General features: G+C 37.2%; 1 protein-coding gene and 1 long non-coding RNA gene across 5 annotated transcripts in view; one reads left to right on the forward strand and one right to left on the reverse strand.

The window, feature by feature from the left end:
- Window positions 1-2,288: 2,288 nt before the first annotated feature.
- Window positions 2,289-4,336, reverse strand: LOC123651476. The gene is made up of 2 exons (XR_006740218.1): window positions 3,564-4,336; window positions 2,289-2,505 (listed from the first exon to the last, which is right to left on the reverse strand). It is a non-coding gene; the product is annotated as an uncharacterized LOC123651476 (long non-coding RNA).
- Window positions 2,758-13,704, forward strand: part of RAB28 (RAB28, member RAS oncogene family) — a 62,787-nt gene continuing 51,840 nt past the window's right edge. For all 4 annotated transcript variants that reach the window (XM_036420394.2, XM_036420386.2, XM_036420402.2 and 1 more), the window contains exons 1-3: window positions 2,758-3,056; window positions 7,603-7,699; window positions 12,706-12,794. In XM_036420394.2, coding sequence (XP_036276287.1) covers window positions 2,982-3,056; window positions 7,603-7,699; window positions 12,706-12,794 — 261 coding nt within the window. In that variant the 5' untranslated portion in view covers window positions 2,758-2,981. The remainder of the gene's footprint in view (window positions 3,057-7,602; window positions 7,700-12,705; window positions 12,795-13,704) is intronic.

A 13,704-nucleotide genomic window follows, 5' to 3' on the forward strand; every position in this document is an offset into this window, starting at 1 on the left:
ATTAAGTTAGTAGGTTTAGGAAGATGGGAAAAGATTCCCCTAGTTTATGGCCCTGCTGGGCATTTTACAGAGGATCCACAGAGACACCTTTGTTTTCTGTGGGTCAGCTCTGTTTCTCTTTAGCAGCATACCGGAAGCTTTCAATGCCAGCCAGCAAGGTACTCCGCACAGAGGAATATTTATTTCTTTTTAATTTACAAATATGGCTCCAAGTCTTCAAATCTAATTTTCACCCTGGAGTCTTGCCATAGATATGTAAAATGTGGTCACTAACTTGATGCAATTGGCTTTTTATTTCATGTCACAGGGATGAAGGCAATTGTTTAGGAAATTAATGACTGGGAAAAGCAAAATTTCCCTCTATATTTTCTTCATATTAAACTATACATGAAAATCAGTCTTATGACTTTAGTTAAATCTAGTTTTTGGCCAAAATAGTTTTGTCATTTGGGATATTTTTTTTTTTTTTTGTCTTCAGGTAATGGAATACATCACTAAATGCCTTAGTATTATTTTCCATAAGAAGAAGCCTAAGACTGAGCAGTTGCAAACATTATGTCCTCATTCAAATAATGACAGCAAAGGAAGGGAGAGGGAGATCTTTCCTTCTGCATATATCCTTTTTTTCTTTTCCTTTTCTTCTTCCTGTTCCTACCAGAGAGGAAAATCTATCCCAGATTTCTCCCAAAGGACACCCTCTTCAGTGCCCCACTGGCACAGCCAAGGGTGAGCCTGAGAGGGGGCAATTGAAAGGCTTAGAAAAGACAGACAAGAGAATGAAAGCTGGGTCTAGGTGGGACGCTGCTTCCATGATGGAGAGACAGCACCACAGACTACAAGCCTTGCCTTTATTTTATAGCCAGATGCCAGGAGGCAAAGTAAGGGTGTGGTCAAGATGTTAACATTCTCGTGGTTTTTGATCCTACTCAATTACATGCACCTGATCAAACCTCGTAGCCTATATCACTTAGGCATGTGGGGCCATGTGTTCAGGCCATAGGTTCAAGCTTTCAACTATAGCTGTTGGCTATAATTATGCGGGGAGGGCTCTGTCCTCCAAGCTGGGACTTGCATGTGGCCACGAGAGGACTGTGTCCTCTCATCAGTCCAAGGCTTAAACCTGCCCAAACTCTGTAGCCGAGCTCCACACTCTTCCAGCTCATTGGTCAGTACTGGGCCACACAACCATTATCATTAAGGAAGAGTGGAAAAGCAAGTTTCTGTCACATTAACTCCCCTGATGGACAAAAAGGGGCTACATCTATCCATATTAGATACAGATTCCTAAAACTAACATTCACCAAGCATTTTGCAAAGCCCTTTCACATGCATTTTTTTTTCTTCTAATTCTCATGAACATACATTGTGATGTAGAAAGTTCATGGTTGGAAATAGAGGAAGACTGGAAATATTAACTAGGTAGCTGTTATTGTGGACCAGCCCTATCCTACAGAGGAAGAGGTAACCTAGGCAGAAGAGGCATTTTATCACAGGACAGATGAGGGGGGTGGTCATCACAATGGTTAATACTGAGTGCTTACTATATGCCAGGCTTTGTGCTGTGTGACTTTACATTGATTATAACATTTCATTCTCAACCCTGTGAAGGAGGTAGGACCATGCCTCTCTTTTGTAAATAAGGAAACTGTGGCTCCAGTAAGTGCAAGTCTGTGAGAATTGAATCCCAGGGCAGCCTCCATGCTGGGCACTGCTTACGCTGTACTGCTTTCTCATTCCATTCTCATTCTATGAAGGGCATTGCCTCTGAGCTCAGCATATTGTGACTTAAGCTTCTTCATCTATACAATGGGATAATTCTACCTATTCTTTTTGGGGTTCCCATGAGGAGTGTACATGTTAAATAATGAACAACGAGACAAACATAGTAGGCCAGAATTATTATTATGAATTTTATTTAAAAAAATTTTGTGATTTTTTTTTTTTTTTTTTTAAATCTACTCTATTGGAGAGTACTTCCCCAAATGTTGGGCTCAGGGCCCCTGACACTCTTAAGCATTACTGTGAATTCCAAAGGGTGTCTATTTAAGGTTAGCTATCACTGCTGCCTTGCTATTAATACTAAGAAATGTTTGAAACAGAATAATTAGCACAGGTTCCCTTAGCTGTCAGAGTGATGTCATGCGCCTCCTATATCCTCTGGAAACTGTATACCTGCGAGAGAATGAACATGAAAAAGGCAAAAAAAAAAAAAAAAAAAGTGCATTATTATGAAAATTTTATTTGCCCTCTCCTCCAGGGTTCCCCGGCCTATGCTTTGACAACTGCTGCTTTAAGTTTTGGGACTGATCAATGAACCATCCGATTCTGTTGTTCCAGCTCCAGTGCCTCGCTCCTGCGCGCTCCGCTGGACAACCCGCGTCCCGGGCGCCCGGAGACAGGCTCCGCCCCTCCGCCTGGCTTCCATGGCAACCACAGCGCGCAGCCCAGGCGTCACTCCTCCTTCGGGCCAAACCATTCGCCTCAGGGGCCCATTAATCTCAGGGGCTGATGGATACAAGAGAATTTGACAGAACATAAGCGAGCTACTTAGCTTTCGTTTTCCTGGCTAGTGTGAGTGACACACTCCCCTCCACTCGCCTACTGTCCCTGCGTGGGCAGCGCCGCGTCTGGCCTGCTCCCCTAGAGCGTCTCCCCCCTTCCAGGCCCGCGAATGGGCCGGCCCGGCCGGGGGCTCGGAAGGCGCAGGTTGGAGCCGACGCTGGGGGGGCGCGTCCGACGTCGCGCGAAGGGGGCGTGGCCGCGCCGAGGTGGGTGGGGGGCGGCAGGGCGGGCAAGATGGCGCCCGGCGAGTGATTTGCGCGGATTTCTCCGGTGGTGGTGGTGGCTCAGGCGCCCGGGCCGGGGGTGGTTCTGCTCCCACAGCCGCCCTTCCTCCTTTCCCCGCGCCCGGACTCCCCTCCTGCCCTTCCTTCCTCGACCTCGGGGAGTTGGGGGGAGGCAGTCCTGGTTCCCGGGACAGCATGTCGGACTCTGAGGAGGAGAGCCAGGACCGGCAAGTGAAAATCGTCGTGCTGGGGGACGGCACCTCCGGGAAGGTCAGTCCTGGGCGGGCCCGCTGTCCGATCCTGGAGGCCCCTGGCGCGGCCCCGGGACCCCAGCTCCTCCCCGCCGCCCGCCCCGGGGCCTCGGGCCCGGGCCCGCCCGGTCGCGGCCTGGGGCCGGGCGCGAAGCTGGCGCTGGGGAATGGCTGGCGAGAGCTTTCCTCCTCCCCTGAATGATGTCTACTATTTACAAAGGCCGCTTCTCAGCTCCCCAAGGCGGCGCCAGCGCCTGCTGCCCTCCAGGACCCCGGCATCGCCTCCGCGGGAAGCCGCCCGGCCTCTGTGGTGATGGGCGAGGACCTGCCAGGGCGGCGCATCTCCTTCCTTAGTTCAGGTCACCCTCCTCCCCCTGCACCCCTTCCCGACCTCCCCTTTTCCTCCCTCCCGTACCTGATGCCTCCACTTCCCTGGGGGCTCCCACGAATCACTGATCCCCCCAGAATCATGATCCCTCAGAATCACTGACTGGTCAGGTTCTCAGAGGGCCCATTGCTCACCTACCTGGTCGTGCTTCCTCTGTAAGGGGTGTGTGTGTGCGTGTGTATGTGTGTGTGTGTGGTGTATGCACAGGGGTCGTCCCCAAGCCTGCAGCGTGCAAGTGCACACTCCATGTGAGAAGCCACACGCAGCTCCCAGCACGCAGCGTGCAGCCAGTAGACCGTTAGCTGCAGTGTCACAGCATCACGCCTGCTCCTGTTTCCGGGGGAGGCACCTGTCCGCTCAGGCATCCCTCCCACAAATACCCGGTGAACTCCTCTTAGGGGCTGGGTGCTGAGGGGAGGACGGGTAGCGTTGGCCCAGGGGGTCCTCGCCCGGAAGTGTAGCCTCCCGGGAGGGTTGGTTGAATGAATGGGAGCGAGTGCGTGGGAATATTCGGCGGACAGTCCCCGGACAGACAGACAGACAGACTGATGTCCGAGGCCAGGCCGCGCTTTTTAACCCATCGCTGCGGAGCTGCTGAAACGGAACAAGCATCGCCCGGCATTTGCTCTTTGGAGAGCTGGGGCCGTAGGATCTCAGAGGGATCTGTGACCCCTCCCCCCCTCCCCCAGACCCCCCCTTTCCCCAAATGAAACGGAGGGTCTCTGCCGGGTGCCATCACACCTGTCGCTTCCGCCCCAGGCGCTAACACTTTCTGGGAATCCGGCTCAAGTGGGTCTCCTTTCTTCTCCCCTCCCTCTCCCCAGCCAGAGCCTTCAGGTCTTAGTACCAGCTCCCGATTTTCGTCCTCACAGCCCCCCCCCCCCCCCCCCCCCCCGCATGGTTTGGACCCTGGTTTCCTTGTCTTTGGTCCTGAGATGTGGGTTCCTGGGGCCCTCCGGAAAGGTGTCATTCATGTGCAGAATTGGGAGAATTCTGTTCATTTCTTTCTTGCCTTCTGTATTTTGTTACTGATTTTTCTCGCTGAGGAAGAACAGCTAAATAGGCTGTGCTAACCCATAAGCATTTTGGGGGATAGAGAAGAACTTGGAACCACTTTTCATTATAAAAGTATTATACGGATTTTTTTGTACACTTCAAATAACTTTTTGATTGTATGCATTGAAACCAATTAGCCTTGCTCTAACACCGTTATTCAATAAAAATCTGTTACATTTTAGTTTTCTCATTCTTCATATTCTTTTGAAAGCTTTGTGATTTTTCATTTCTTATATTTTTACAGTCAAATCATGTATTTCCTGTTTAAAATAGTAATGGCAATCTATAACACTAATACACTTGTAAAAAGACAAAAATTTCCCATTATCCTACATTCTATCATAATTCTTTAAACTTTTATTTCTCCCAGTATTTATTATCATAGGTGTATTACTCAGTTGAAATTTGCTCATAATTCTGTATTTACTTTTTTCATTTAGCCTGTCATACGTGTGTTTCTCTTCTTGTTAATTTAGCTTGAATAATTATGGTTTTTCATCTCTGTCTAAAATTCTGTGTAGAACAAAGCATATTTTCTCCCTTCTGTATTGTGGAAGGACTATCATTCTGCTTCAGAGGATAACAGTGATATTCATTATGGTGTTTTGACTTGGTTTTCAACATCTTGAGTCATCTATTTTTAAACCATAAGAATTTTTTGGTCCAAAGTTTTCAGATACAAGCATCAGAAACCTAACCTTTTATCATTATTCATGTATCAAGTTTTTTTCTCCTTATTCTATTCAGTTCTCAATTTGTTGGCAGCTACCAACATTGCCATTCTACTTCCTTTTCTTTGATGAACTCAGCCCCTCTTTCATTCTAATTTGTATCCTGCTTTAACTCCTGGCCATTTTTTCTAGCAAGAGTTTATCTGCTAGTTCTGAGTTAGAACTAACTCAGGGCATTTTGATACCTACCGAGAGAAGCAATAGATTGAGATCACCACCAACAGTCTCTCCAAGAGAAATTTAGCTCCTTCTCCTAGTAACACATGTTTCTACCTCTTTCCTGTTTTGATTCATACTTTTGATTTCATTGCATATTTTTAAAGACTTTTTAAGGCAAAACATTCTTTATGATGTCTTTTCAGTATTAGTAAGTGTGGTGTGGTTAAAATTGTTGGCAAAATGTTCACCAAACCATAAAACAAAAGCCTCACAGAAGGAGATGACATATTTCAGATATGGTAGATGGTTGCTCACTTTATAATTGTTTAAGACTGATATTTATACAATGATGTGTGAGAAATCATTGGATCTGAAAAATAGTACAAAGTCTATATAATTGAAGAGGAAGTGCCTCCCATTGATATGGTTGTCCTGTTTAATTTTATAGTGATTATAATAAGGTGTCCGGGGATGAAATAAGAATCCATTCTAATATTTTGTGTGCCCAATGACCAGTACTCTTGATAGATTATACTTCATTTCACTTGAAACCCTAACTTTGCCTCAAAAGTATGAGGGTAGATGTTTCCAAGAAAACCACCTTAGAATTGTTCTGAATATTAACTAGTATAAAAATACTGAACTTTGAGAATCTTAAAGTGAAAAATTACCTTAAAAGACATTATGCTGATGTTACATATGCTCTGACTTATTCTTTGACTTAAAGTACTATTTCAGCCATCCATGTATTAAATATTTTGAAATATCTGTAGCAGGAGTGGTGCTAGTTATTTTTCTCTGGAACTCTTGAACTTCTTCACAGATGACTTGTGTTCTGAATTAAACAAGTTCAATAGCATAGATAAGTCTTAAGTGAACAAAGGGTTTAAAAAGGAGCACTTTACCTTTTTAATTCTGATTTCTCAGTTTTAATGGTATTGTTATATGCTTCTTGGGAGCCAAATAAAATTTCATTTTGGTGTAGTGAGTTTATTTCTCATTGTCTAGCAGAACATCTTTCTTGTAGTGCTCAGTAAACATTTGACCAAGTGTCTTTGAAATTTATTACAAATGCTGGGTATTTTACTACTATAAAGGAATTGGAGTTAGGCATGCAAGTTGCCATTTCTGTGAAAAATATGTTGTGTCAAAAGGAATTTTAGGTTGTTTTGCTTAAAGAAATTGAAATTGATTAGGATTTCTTTTGCACTGCTGTACTTATGTCATAATTATAATGTGTTATCTAGGAAATTTTATCTTAATTTTAAATATTTAGGAGTTGACATCTAATTTTAACTCTTAAAACTAAAGTGTTATTTTTCCTTAACTTTGGGAGTCTTGAAGTGCATAAAATCTTCATGAAGCTGTCTTTCTCTTTTATTAGGGAAAGTTTACAAATAAATAGTGCATTTAAGATGTTTAAGAAGCTTGTAAGTTGACTTATTTCATTTGTTACCAAAATGATTATTCTTTTGCTTTGATAAGAAATGGTAAAGCCTTAGAATTTTGAACGCAACTTTTAAAATAAATGTAGGTACTGTATATATTTGTTCTGGTTACACTATTCTTATGGCTTTTAAGGTTCATGGGTGGAAAATACTTATCTTTACTTGCTTAATATTAATTTAAAACTATCAACTTTTTTATTTAACGGCTATATATTACCAGAGTTATTCTGTAGAATTATTTTTATTTAACAGCTTTAATATAGAGACAAATTAGATATTTAATGATACTTTTTTTTTGTGGGGAGAGGGAGAAGAAAAGAAATTATATAAACAGTCTTTTCCCTCCTTAATCATTTTTTATTATTGGCTGAGGGCACAAACTACTCGAAATATTTAACCTCAGAATGAAACTCCAGAGTTCTCTGAAATTTGAATTGAACTGATATATATGGATATATAAAATTCAGATCTTTTATCATGATACGTTAGTTTTCTCTCTTGATACATTTCAAATTCTAAGTTCCAGCTAGGAAAAGGAGCGTGGGAATCCAGATTTAAAGAGATCTAGCAGTTTGTTGTCTCCACTCACAGCGGTTGGCAAGTGAAGTTTACCTGGTGGAGCGTTAGTTCCTCTTCCTCTTGAAACTGATTAGAACAGCTTAACATTGTTGGATTGATGGGAATGTGAATATTAATATTACTTCATAAGGTTTGGTAATGATGTGATGTTAAATTTCTAAAACAAAGACATTAATTTTGATATTATGTACATTAATTTTTTAGACCTCCTTAGCTACATGTTTTGCTCAAGAAACTTTTGGGAAACAGTACAAACAAACTATAGGACTGGATTTCTTTTTGAGAAGGATAACATTGCCAGGTAAGAGACTAAAAGTTTAACATAGAAAATTGTGCATATTTTATAATAAGAGATATAGGTAGAAATGTGTAAAATAAATTTTGGGGCTGCTTCTACATGAAAATATGTGTAATCAGTCAGTTTATCTTAGGGAGATTAATTTTCCTCAGCATCTACCATGAAGACATTGTCTGTGGTGTGAGAATAGAGTTTATATATGAATACTTCTCTACTCTCCTACTATTTTTGACCACTACAGATTTTTCAAGGATAAACAATAGTTGCTTATAAAATTCTAAAACATTAAAAAAAAATCAAATGCTATGCTATTATCAACAGATACTGTATAAAGTAAATGGAAAAGACTGGAAAGGATTATTTTTAAAAAATATTATTTTGATTAGCCTCTGCTTCAGTTTTTTGTTTGAGAGAAAGTTGGACCAGAAGTATAATGTAGCTATGGAACTTCTGTGCTCTAATATGTGAATGCTGTTTTATGCAAGGCAGCATGAAATTGCTGGCATTTAATAGACCACTAAAATTTAGGGTCCCTAGGCACTCATAAAAATACAGTTTGAGCATTCAAGATGTTTCAGTTCACCATGCAAAGAAACTATTTAGATGCCAGTTGCAGCACATTTTGTGGGAAATACAGGGAAATAATAACAAAAAAAGAGTGGTTTCTGTTTTAAGTTAGTTACTGAACAATTGGGGCTTTAAAATTTTCTGTCCATTCACTATGATGGTTAAATTATATATTTAAAGTATTTTATTAAAAACAGTTTATCTTGATTAGCCTTATAAACTAGTGTATCTCTCTCCTCTCTGAGGAAACCCATTTGAATAAAAACCATTGCAAGTGTAGTGTTAGAATCTTATGCTAGGATATCAGTGATAGTGGAAAGGGTTTAATAAAATCTAATATTATGAAAATATTTTAATCTCTCAAACACCCCATCTCTCAGAAAGCTCTCCCTGAGAGTTCTGGAACAGCTAATGAAAACTCTTACTACTAATAGGTTCTTATATAATATTTTTGTGGTGGTCTGTATTTAGAAAAAGAAATTAGAAGACTTAGTATGAGAAAGGAATTCTAATATTCTGTTAGGGAGTTATTTTTTTCAACAAGAAGTTTAGCTGAGAAACATGCATATTTAGTTTCACTTGTATTTTAATGTATTCAAAACCAAGAATCTCATCTTATTTTCATCATTGTCATTCTTATGGGTAGGTTTTTGCTACATTCACAATATTTACAGCCATCACTAGCAGAATACATGCACTATCACATAATATACATGCTGACAACGTACTTTTACAGCAGGTTTTTCAGAAGTACCATTCATACTCAGGGAATCCGGGTATGTACTTAGTTATTGACTATGTTCTTTTGGTGCTAATTAGCAAAAGCACCATCTTTCTGTATCATTAATATTGTTTAATATTTCCAGTTTTTTAGTTCAGAGGTTTAAATAAAGGAGCAAGTACCTATTCAAACATTCAAAACATTTTAAGACTAATTTTGAACATTTTATATATTTGATGGATGTGATGATTTCTGATCTATTGCACAATGCTAACCAATTTTTAAATTTTGATTATTTCGCAAAAATATTTGGTATTTTTGAATATTTTAGAGTTCGAAGCTACTTAGGTTAAAAAATGATGTTAGGAAATATATAGTCAATGAATGTATATTTTAATTTTTCTTATTCAGTTTTATTTTGATGGGCAGAGTTCCAGAAATTTCTTTCTTTCTTTTTTGGAAAAAGCAATTGTTTTTATGGTATTTATGGACTTAAAATTATGGTAGAAATTTCAGTTGGAAAAAATTGTTTTAATGTATCTTGATTTATAATTAATAGGTAAATTAAGAAATATACAAAGTCATAGTATATCCTTAATATACATTACTTTAATTTTAATTCATTGTAACTGTTAATTGTAGTATGATCAATGTTTATATAATTTGCTAAAACATTGCAGATAGCATTATGGGATTTATAGTAAAGAACATAGTAATCAAATCTAGTATTTATTAGTATTCCAGTAACCCTTACGTCCATTCAGATTGTTAGTGGTGTAACACTGCCTGTCCATCTATTCACATTCTCTTCATGTACATTTTCAAGGTCATTACTTTGCAAATACTCATCCATTTTAGTGTATTTCATGATCTGGTATTCTGTATAGTCTGGATGCAACCACTGTGCAGATTTTACTGCTTAAAATAGTCTATCTGTTAGTCAGAGATTCTGCTGATAGAGCTTCTTAAGAGCCTTAGTCAAAATACTTTCAGGAAGCTTGTGGGTACAGTCCAGTAAACAGCGTTCTACTGTGAAAAGGATTTCTAAGTCTTTAGTACAAGAAGTGGGCAGACTTGTGTTTTTAGTTCCATCTTGACTATGCAGCACTTTAAGTAAGGTTAACCAAGGCACCAAGTGTACTTTTATAAGGTCACTGTTGAATCCTCTTTGTGGCTTTGATTCATACCAAAAGAAACTTACCTGTATTTTGTCACCTCATTTATTTTATTTTTCTCTCTAGTTAAATGTCTCTGCTTACAAAGGAGCAGGAATTTTGTACAATTTTGCATTTGGGATTAGATTGCTGGCAGTTTTCTTAATGTTTTTTACTAGTTAGAAAATTATGTTAGATTCTTGATTTTTAAAAATTTTGCAATATTAGTTATTTAAATATTAGTTATTTATATAGCTTCATAGGCATGCTACTTTGAAAATAAACTGGGAGACTTCACGTCTGTGTGCAAAAACTAAAGTGATGTTGATTTGAATTCCATATTTATGTGATTTCATTTTTATTTTTATGTGTTAATAAGTCTCATTCAAATGTGATTAAAATTACATTTCTACATATATGAAATAACTAAAAGTTAATATTTATTGAGGTTATGGTAGTAGTTTTCTTTTTCGCTTTGTCTTTTTGCTAGCATTGTATATTAATGGGTTATCAGTAATGCATAGCTGTTTTTATTTCTAAAGCACTAGAATATGTATATTAAAAAAACACACAAGATAACCACAAAAGAGTGCTTATTTGGAAAAGTATAGATTTAAAAAATACTCTCAAAAAATAAATACAATATAAACCTCTTAGGTGGAGACAGCTGAATAAATGATTTAGAGTCTTCAGGTGATTGTCCTCAGAATTTGAAAACATGTCATGAAGATCATACTCCTTAAGTTATATTAATAGTTGAAGTATTCAACTTAATTCAGATAGGACCTGAATATCAGAGCTTAAAGGAAAAGGCTTCGTATATCTTCATATGAAGTTGTGATAGGTTTTTGCTGTCCTTGGAAAAAATGGGAGTAGATGTATTTTATTAAGTGTTGCCCAAAATCCTACTGTAAAAATATTAATATTGTTAGGTACTGATTGTAAAGAATTTTTCCAAATAAAATGAATGGAGTACTGCCTGTTAATCTAAGGGCTTCTGAAATTATTTGATATAATTCTAATGATGGCTAGCCCTACCTGCTTAATTTGAGACAGCAGTATAGGGGAATGATTTCAGCTTTGAATTTTGAAAAATTTAGATTTTTAAGAAATTACATTTTTTGGACAGTTGTTGGACAAGTCTTAGTTTGTGACATTTTGTTTTCGTATTCATAGAGCTTAAAAACATTTCTGTCATTACTCTGGACTTTAAAAGTGAGTGTATGTGGGAAAGATGACGGGTGACAAACTTCAGTAGCTCTCATTAATGCTAATGGAAGTTCCTCATGTAAATCCTCTGCATGTTGGCAGATGGAACAGACCTACATCCAAATAATGGAAAGGTTGTAATGCATACCCAGCACCCAACAAGACTTAGGGGTAAGGGCGAAACCTGGCTGGTTAGTCCAGTGTGGTGCTTTCCTTTCAGTTGCAAGGCTGAATGGTTTGATTAACATTTTCTGATTTTAATGTTTTACATTGGTTTAAAAACTCATATATTTTATAGTCCTTTTCTTTTTTTTGGTGTTTGAGGTGAGACCATTTTTTTCAGTTTCTAAGTTTTTACAATATTTTGAGTTTTCCTGATTTGCAAATCTTTCAGAAAGATACATTTTTCGTGAGGAAACTCATTTTGAAGATACTGAGATTTGTCTACTTTTGGAGAAAACTGCATAATTTTATTAGAAGAAATAGTTTGAACTGTTAAACTAAAAAGCATATTGAACATGGTCTTTTTTAGTCAATTGTATTGATTAGAGAGAGTAGCTTATGAATAATTTGCAAAATGAACAACAAAATTTTAAAGATTGCTTTGTATTTTTATAATGTTTGTGCATGGAAAAAGAGTTATAAAGCTGATTTTATGAAGGCTTTGAGGCACATAAAATTTGTTTCAGTGGAAATGCTTTGAACAGGTATAAATGCAAATATTTAGTGATACATGCGGTAGGTATCCTACCTCACTTCTGAAGAGGCTAATCGTGTTTGTATTTTATAAGTTAAATCTGAAAACGTAATTTTTATTATGTTTACTATTGCACATAAAGATTGACATTCAAATTTAAAACATTTATTCAAGTTGAAATTACGGATTCATTTTGTTGTCTGTTATCATTCTGTGTGCTTTAGAACCTTTAGAGTATGGAACTTAACAGTAAAATTCATTATGTGCAATAGGGTAGGTTAGTATGTAAAATTCAATTTTTATTTTTAAAGTATACTTCTAATAATATATCGTTCTACTTTCTGTTCAAGAAAATTTTTTTTAAGATTTAAGAAATTTATGAATTAATGCTTTCTTTATTTTCTTTTGTTTTGAAGGTAATTATAAATATAGTTCCATGGAAAAAGGGTAAAAATATAAGCCTAAATTTCTACTATGATTTCTTTTGCTAATGTTACTTTACATTTCCAAATATTTGACTACATGAGTCTGCAGAATAAAAAGCAAATTAAGTTCAGAGTTTATGATTGTGATTTAATGTTCTGTGAAACTGGATTCAGTTGTTATATTGTTACTTAACTTTTTTGTATTCTTATTTTTATTTTCCTTTTTTATGTTTTAGGAAACTTGAATGTTACACTTCAAGTTTGGGATATAGGAGGGCAGACAATAGGAGGCAAGATGTTGGATAAATATATCTACGGAGCCCAGGTATGACATGAATTCTGTGATTATTCTGATACTAAAAATACTCTTTTCACAAACACACTTAACTGGGTACACACACACACTTTTTTTTGGACACGAGTTTTATCTGATACCTAAAGAGACTAACTTTATATTTGTGCTAATCCTTTGGTGTCATCCTTCCCAAATTGTTTGGAATGATTTGAATCACGGAACTGCTGTGACTCTTAATATCGATAGCTTTCATATGCTACTTATATTATAAGATATTATATCAACAGTTGAATAAATGTAGTGATAATTAATACTTTGATATTTATTAGCTGACTTCATAATAGTGACAACTTTCAAAATATATAAGCTGAATGAATGAAAAGTATAGAAAGGGAAAATTTAATTTCATTTAAATTATAAGGACAAAAAGCATACTTGTATGTCTATATTTATATGCTATGAACTAGTCTGCTAAATATTTATAGTTCTCCAGATTTAATAGGTATATTAATATATTAGAAAACTAAGTATGAGTAGTTATATAAAGTACATACAATATTTTAGCATGATAATGATGTCTTTTCAGAAGAAAATATATATTATGTAACAAAAATTACTTGGCAAATGAGCTTATATAAACATGTTTTTAAATTATTGTACAAATAGGGAATGTGTATGGTAGTAGTATACTTTAAAAAGTTAATTATGGACATGCTATTAATTTTTGCTTTTTCTTTTACTTTTAATTAGTGTGTTTCTTTCACATTGTCTTGGGTATTGGGGGGAGTTAGATGTTTTTAGTGGGAGAATCAGAACTTGGTTATGTAGAACTATGTTGCTTATAAGAAATGAATCTAGAAGATGAAAACCGATAATGTTAAGCACTCTTCTTCATGAATTTGATGATTGTTAAATACCATTATTTAATTTTTGATGAAAA

This window comes from Pipistrellus kuhlii, unplaced genomic scaffold, assembly GCF_014108245.1.
Source record: "Pipistrellus kuhlii isolate mPipKuh1 unplaced genomic scaffold, mPipKuh1.p scaffold_m20_p_1, whole genome shotgun sequence".
NCBI lineage: Eukaryota > Metazoa > Chordata > Mammalia > Chiroptera > Vespertilionidae > Pipistrellus > Pipistrellus kuhlii.